Source organism: Homalodisca vitripennis, chromosome 3 (assembly GCF_021130785.1).
Source record: "Homalodisca vitripennis isolate AUS2020 chromosome 3, UT_GWSS_2.1, whole genome shotgun sequence".
Classification (NCBI taxonomy): domain Eukaryota; kingdom Metazoa; phylum Arthropoda; class Insecta; order Hemiptera; family Cicadellidae; genus Homalodisca; species Homalodisca vitripennis.
In genome coordinates, this window is record NC_060209.1 from 66240872 (window position 1) to 66248943 (window position 8072).

The 8072-nt window shown below is 32.5% G+C and overlaps 1 protein-coding gene across 1 annotated transcript; it reads right to left on the minus strand.

Moving 5' to 3' along the window:
* Positions 1-5994: 5994 nt before the first annotated feature.
* LOC124358655 (probable cytochrome P450 6a14) lies at positions 5995-7867 on the minus strand. The gene has a single exon (XM_046810959.1). It carries the CDS (start codon positions 7776-7778, stop codon positions 6459-6461), a length of 1320 nt encoding a protein of 439 aa, XP_046666915.1. The 5' UTR covers positions 7779-7867; the 3' UTR covers positions 5995-6458.
* Positions 7868-8072: the final 205 nt, after the last annotated feature.

Here is an 8072-nt window from a genome sequence, read left to right on the forward strand (position 1 = left end):
GTACCTGATGCAGTGATTCCGGATTGGGCGAGGTAATGGAAAGTTCTCCAGACCTTATTGACTTCGTGGAGTCATCTATCTCCAAGCACAATTCCTGTTACGCATCCTTAGAGCACAATGACTATTATTGACCTAAAGGAGTCAAACTTTTATGAGTTATTGGATGGAATATGGATGTTTTCCTCGCGACAATCACTGCTTGATGATCAATTAATGCTTGGGCATAGACTCCACTTACGCATTTGCACATTAAGGTCCTGTCTTATCTCGAATATATCAAGGTTATACCCCAGAGAAATTAAAAGTCAGTGACTGCAAAATATTTCAAATTTGAAATCCAGGGTCTACGAAATTAAAATCTGATAATTTATAACATTATAGAATATTTACTGTCTTGATTTTTTTTAATAATTCATTTTCAAAGTATCTACCGCAAAATTTTATTCACACTTGCAATTCAACTATGAATTTCATTTGTATAAATACAAAAAATAATAACAGATATTTAAATGTCAAATGTGGTTGAAGTTTTTTATGCTCCTAAATTTAATTAAATTCTCTATATTAATTAAATTAAGATTATTTATTTAGATCATACACATAAAATTGTGTAAGAAAAAAAGACTCTTTACAGAATTCCTTTGATACTCTCACAGATCGCCCTATTATTAAATTTTGTTAAAATTTCCTTGAGAGCTGATTATTGATCGTTAATAGTAGCATGCGTAATAACAAATTATTGTTTCCAAATACATACTTTAAATAATAAGCAGCTTGCATAACTTGCACTTTGTTTTGTTTTAAAATGTCCAACAAACTATATATATTAACAAACACGCAATACCTGAGAGTATACGAAAGTTGAGCCTTAAACATAATCAGCTCGTTCGCAGTTCATCAAAACACTACTTATTAAGATTCATTATAAATAACTCGATAACTTGAAAGGAATTGGAACATGTTCAGAATCAAAAACAGATGCGGGTGCACAGAGCCACATGAATCTTGGACTTGTCAACTGTGGCTAGAAATGGAAGATATAAACGTTGCGAGGTAGTTAGTTGAGTCGATATTGATCGTGTCCCTACTTATCGCGTAGCCTCCGCACGTAACTGTCCATCACGTAGTAGCCGCACGTGCACATAGCCACGTGGATCTTGGACTTGTCAACTGTGGCTAGAAATGGAAGATATAAACGTTGCGAGGCAGTTAGTTGAGTCGATATTGATCGTGTCCCTACTTATCGCGTAGCCTCCGCACGTAACTGTCCATCACGTAGTAGTAGCACGTGCACATAGCCACGTGGATCTTGGACTTGTCAACTGTGGCTAGAAATGGAAGATATAAACGTTGCGAGGCAGTTAGTTGAGTCGATATTGATCGTGTCCCTACTTATCGCGTAGCCTCCGCACGTAACTGTCCATCAAGAAGAACTTAAATATCCTATATGTACCGGACATATCGTGTAACTGATATATTGTGGAATTTGCGTTTTGATTCACGTTACGTGAAAACCGGTTACCAACGTGTCTATGATTGATTTACAAGGTATGACGCAGTGATACGGGTAAGGAAGTGATACGATTTTCCTCAAGTTACCATCACTAATATCAGGGATGTTTGGATGTGTCTCGCTGACCAATAAAGGTATCCAAAAACCCTCTTCACTGGCATTAAAGATGGGTGTAAGTTTGGTGTTCACAATTGTCAGGGGTGCTTAGGAATATTTTCCATAAGGAATATTCCGTATTAGTATTTAGGAATTTAGGAATAAACTCAGTAAGGATTCCAATAATACTTCTATTTGAGATCGCGGACTTCCAGATTAGTCCAGTGACATTAGATTGGATGAAGTTAGATGAGGATTTCACTCATGACCTCATTAGATGAGGTGTTTATGGAGCAACCTTCCTGGCCAAATAAGGGTTAACGATAACACCGCTTCTTAAAGCGCTTAATTCCTTATATTATTATTCTCATTATCCTATTATTATTATTGTTGTTGTTGTTATTATTATTATTATTATTATATGCAATTTTATATATCAAATTAAGCAAATTTGTATAAATGTTCTTTACAATTTTACTGTAGCTTCCAGCTATTATTAACTACATTGACAAATACTTGCACACAATTGAATTGGATCCCTAAAATTGTTAATGTTATTCAAAACTCCTATATTTTTTTTGTGATTTAAATTTACCAATATATACACCCTACGTATTTTAAACATTTATTTACTTATTTTTATGGTCTATTTATGAATAATTGTATATTAATTAGCAGACTCTAAATATCGATTTAATCGTATCTTATAAGAGCTAGTATGTTTTATTTTATTTTATATAGTACAAAATTATAAAAATATATTTTAGACTCTTATTTTCTTGAATAAAGTTTATCATGTCTAGTTTCCCTACTTTATTGCCTACAACACTGCTATGTGCCCAGGACCAACTCGACTTTGCCTTGTACACCCGCATTTGCATATTATGGATAGACTTTCATTTAACATACAATATAATTATAATTACATCTAATATATGAATGAATTTTAGTTTATTTCAATACGAATTAAAACGTTTGCAACAGATTCATATAGAGTTTATAAATGCTATAAACTATCTTGAAGAATGTAACTGGATTTCTAGTTCAATAATTTTTTACAACATTCGTTTATTTCAAGTTTCAGTCCAGGTCGCGTAAAATTACTTTATTCAACTTACATATACTTAATTTACATGCTTATAATTTTATAAATTGGAATGTCCGATAATAAGACTGAAGTTACAATAAATTAATATTGAATGGGTAATATATTTTATATATGAATATAAGACACAAATTAAGTATTTCAATCGTGGTCATGTAAACATTACATTAAACCATCCCTGCTCTCAGATTGGGACGTGTGTTTACATGTAGACAGGTAATAATAGACTCGGGTCATTGGGTGACAGAAGCGAGTATAATGAGGGGTTAAACACCAGGAGCAGGAGGGTGCCGCGCCTCACTCCCGCTACCCCAACCATACTGAACATGTTCCCCCAACTGGAATATCTAGAGAATACAATTTATGACTCAACAAGTTTAATTGGTAGTTTCTATTCTAATTCCAATATAATATTCATTAGTGAATTGTGAACTAAGAAAATTGTAAAGAAGATTCTATTAGATAAATTTATTCAAATTATGTCAAACACATTCCATAAAATTATTTATCGCTAATCAAAACCTTACACAAGTAGCCTATAAATCTAGTATGCATTTAGATTAGCATACTACATTAAATTTTTGTTATTCAAATTTAATGTACTGTACTTTAATTAATATCAATTAAAGCACACATAGATCTGTTGTAACTTTACGTGTAGTTTCAGGCGTTCACCCATTTTTGCGTGTAATTTTACGTTAGTATCTAAACAACGACGTTGAGTATGGCTTTCTATTGAGTTTTGTAATAAATAACATTTGAATAATTTAAACAAACTATTTCTGTAACATTAAAATCTAATTTAATTTGTTCTAATTTTTGTTTTACAACGATCCATATCACTGTGGTATTTTAAAAAGTAATTCCACAAAAAAGATATGAATGGAAATTAAAAATCATTCACAAGAAAACCATGGTTCTAGTTATCATATATGCTTTGTTAAGTGGTTTAAATTATATTTAGCTAAAATTTTTAAATAAGAAATGTTAGAAAATTGTAAATAACTACTAAATATTTCTTCAATAAGCTAATAATTGTGTTATAGTAACTTTGATTAGCTTACTTGTCACTTCATATTTTTGGAGCGAACTGTGTACAGTTTCAGTCTATAAAACGTCCCCGGGAAAATTTTCCCTATATATAGTATATAACTTGTTTGCAACAATTAATTGATTTATTTAAACGATGCTGACATTATAAAACTTTACATTAGAAGAATGTTTTTATCTCCTTATGTGAAAACCCTTCTATAATTTAAGCTAAAGGTGTAATGAAAACAATTGTTTATGCTATTATCTTATTTATGACACGTTGAATCAGATATAACACCTCAACTAAAACAATGTAGCTTTGAATATTATTAACGAATGCCTTATCAAATATACTTGGGATCAATCACTGTGGTTTTAATTTATTATTAATTGCAAATAATTATTATTTTTCAATATATACCTAAATATCAGCATGTTGATATTAAAACCACAGCATTAGTAGAAGGTTTATTTTACCTATAGAACTTATAGATGCCACATATTTAACAATATCATGTCAATATTTTGTTGGACATTATTAAATGGATTAGTAATTAACGTTATCATGCCTTCACTTTCAATCAAGAAGTAATCTCACCAGGTGCTCACGTTCACTTGAATTATATTTTGATTACGTCACGTATGATGTCCCTGACAGAGTTATTACATCATAAAATATAACTTCTCTGTATTATCCAACAAATATATATTGTAGAACCTCCATCGCCATTTACAATAACGCAACTTGTTAAATAACGTTCATAAAACGTGTTTTCCTAACTTACTCAACTGAGAACATTACTACTATAGGTTATCTTACTTAACAACTTCGTAATAATTCCATATAAAGATACTAATTACTATTTATTGGTGTCGCAAATGTTATATGTTTTATTCATATTTGATTATTGATAAATATCAACATTTTTAAATAACGACAAATAATGGTAAATACCAAACCCTTCTTCACATTCTTACAATAAATATGTGAAAAATATGGTAAAAGCACATAATTTAATAACTTATAAAAATGTTATTCAAAGACGATAAAGCTCATACTACAACGAAGGACATAAATACTGGATATCGTTTAAAAATAATTAAATTTAAATTAAACATTCTACTTAAACACACTTATTAGTTTAAAAATGCAAGTAAACATTAGGGATCCGTGAATTTTTGAAGTGTCACCTGGCTAAAACATGATATTTTAAGAATTTTCAATATTTATACACGCCTATTTTGCGGCATAAATCCAACATTACATAGAATATTACAAAGGCAGATAGTGCTTTGAAGTGTAAATTGCTCAGACTAGAACAGAAAAATGTGTGTTCTTTAGTGAATTACTTAAATAAAAACTTGGTATACATCATATATTGTTATTTAATGTATCTTTGTTGAAGAGATGTTTCAAACTATAACAAACATATATAAAGCATTCTTATATTCGCTTACAAGAGAGACCGGACTGCAAGGTAACGTGGAGGAAAGTGCAGGAGAGGTTATAAATGAGTCCCAGAGTTCATTTCAAGGGCAGTTTAAGACATCGTAAGTCGCCCTGCGGACCCTGACATTGTAATATTTCCTACAGTCCAATAATGTCTCCCCCTTGACTGCGTCTCGGCTTATGCGCATGATCCTCCAACAAGGTGGATGTATATCACACATTATATAAAAATAGATTATTTGTGCCACCCATACAGATTAAAAAAATTAATATTCTTTTACTTCGAATATTAAAAAATACGATACAACAAACCTTATGTATTGTAACAACAGCAAAATACATTATAACTTATTTTACTGTCAGAATATTTAGTATAAACACCAAATTCTGTATGTTTTTTTTTACGTTTTTTATCAACAAGTACTTTTAAATCATTTAGATGAGTTGTCTGACATTGATTTAAATCCCGGTTGTTTATTTAGATGAATACAAAACATAAGGATTGTTTCGTAATTTTTGGATTTTTTCATTTTATCGGACTGCGAGGAGAAATACTGGTAAATGGTAATATAATAATCCCCTTATAATAAGGATGAATAATGATCGTTTAATAATTTTCTATAACATTCTGAGAACCCAATTAACACAAATGTAATATAAATAATTCAGACATATATATATATATATATATATATATATATATATATATATATATATATATATAAATAGATAGTAAATTTCAAAATCCTAACAGTAAGAGGAACTTAACATTAGATAAATGTTACAGTAATTCCACACATCATCATTTATCATTGTATTAATTTTCTAACATATCCTGTTTTTAGGTGTTTAAACTATGCATATTTTTATACAGTTTTATATCATGCAACCTAATTAGTTTATATAGCTGTATCAAGTTATTGTCTGTTTGTTGATCCACGGTCTTTAAAACCAATTAAATAAAGAATGAATATATAAAGATAATATACAATCTAAAAATGCAAATATGGATTACAAACATGCAAAAATTATGAATGATTTTTTTCATTCGCGTTGCAGTGAGCAGAAGGAAAACTTCCTCAAGGTCTGGTCTGATAAGGCCCATCTAAACAGCTATACTGTTGGAACACTAAATAGGTCTCAGCAAAACCGTAAGAAAGAGCCAGAGGGGCGGTCAACGATTTTTGTTACTGTTTTGACTGGTCATGCTTGTTTGTAGAAGCTTTAAGGAATTAAATTTACATGGAACAACGTAGCTAAGTTTACTTTTTCTTTTGGAACTCCAACCATAGGCCGCCTTTGATCCTAGGAGTAGGAGCTTCTAAGTCCAAACACATGGGTAATTCCATCTTCTCACTAAGCCGGATTGTATAACTGGAGAGGATTCTAGCGAGGCAGACCTTGACGATGAGCATGGCGAACTTGACAGCGATGCAGATCTTAGGTCCATGGCCAAACGGCAAGAACGTGGCACTCGGCTTGTAGTTGTTGCCGGCAAACCGATCGGGGTTGAACTGCTCCGGTGAGGGGTAGTACTGGGGATCCCTGTGAATGGCGGACACGGGGATGAACACCAACATTCCTCTCTCCAAGGTAATTTGTGTTCCGGGTATTGTGTAAGGTTCAGTCACTAAGCGGGTATATGGGCTGAACAGGTGAAGGCGCAAAACTTCCTGGATAACTTGGTCAAGATATATCATATTTTTTATTGCCAAATAGTTCCATCCTCTTTGTTTCATCAGTGATGCTTCGATTTCTTCTTGTAAACGTCTTTGTATCAAGTCGTTCTTGGCAATCTCAAACAAAGCGAATGACATGGTGGTTGCGGTATAGCTTGCACCTGCGAATAAGAAGCTAAACATTTGCGAAGCTATTCTTTCTTCATTAAATAATAATTTTTCTTCTTTACTGTCATTCATCACATGAGTTGCACTATTTGAAAAGAGACAAGTTTCTTTCCTTTTCTTCATATTACTCATACAATCAGCCTCTTGTTCATCTTTCAGGTCCAACATTAGCTGAAGAAAATCAGGTCTTTTAATTTTATTGAGTTTTCTATATTCTATGATAGATTTCGTCAGACTTATAAAATACCCAGGTACTGATTTGTGAATTCCAGAGACTCGAAAAATACTGAAAATGTGTTTATGCACGAGAGAATTTAAATGCTTGATCAGTTTTAATGGTGAATAACTGTAGATGTGGTTATATACGGCCTTGAATTTTTTATTTTCGTTAGGATCGGACAATACCTGAACTCCAAACGTACAACTTGCTATCACTTCTGTCACACATTCAAATACTAAAGATTCCATTTCAACAGAGTCTCCTGTTACCGCCACACTTTTGATTCGTTTCGTAATCCAATCGCCGCAGTTGAAAATCTGCGTGAACATTCCCTTTAGTTTTCCTGACGAAAATATGGGCAATAGGTTTTGCCTCAGAAGTCTCCAATCACTTCCCTTGGCATCGAGAAGTGATTTTGACAAAAGTTTGTCTGAATTCCATAGAGTAGCCCTGTCATGAAAGTGGTTATAATCTTTCACTAAAATGCACTCCACTAGCTTAGGATCGCATATCATAATTGCAGGTTTGATAAAGATGAAAATTCCAACAAACCCTTGACTTTTAAAAGTGTTGTAATAGCTTGACGAAAACTCAGACCAGCTAATTCTGTTAAGGACCGGATTTTTGATGTTGCCAAAAAACCAGTGAGGTGTGAGGTACGGAACTCCGCGATCTTTCCAGTAATTGAAGAACTTGCTGTACCATGAGTAGACTAACCAAAGGCTCGCAACAACAATCGTGAAGAACAGCAACGGAAGACACGTCAGAGTCATTATCATTGGTAGAGTCCCGGTTGAACGTATAAGCCT

Coding starts and splice junctions, on each gene's coding strand:
- LOC124358655 (XM_046810959.1), bottom strand. CDS start 7,778: ATGATATGCGATCCTAAGCTAGTGGAGTGCATTTTAGTGAAAGATTAT.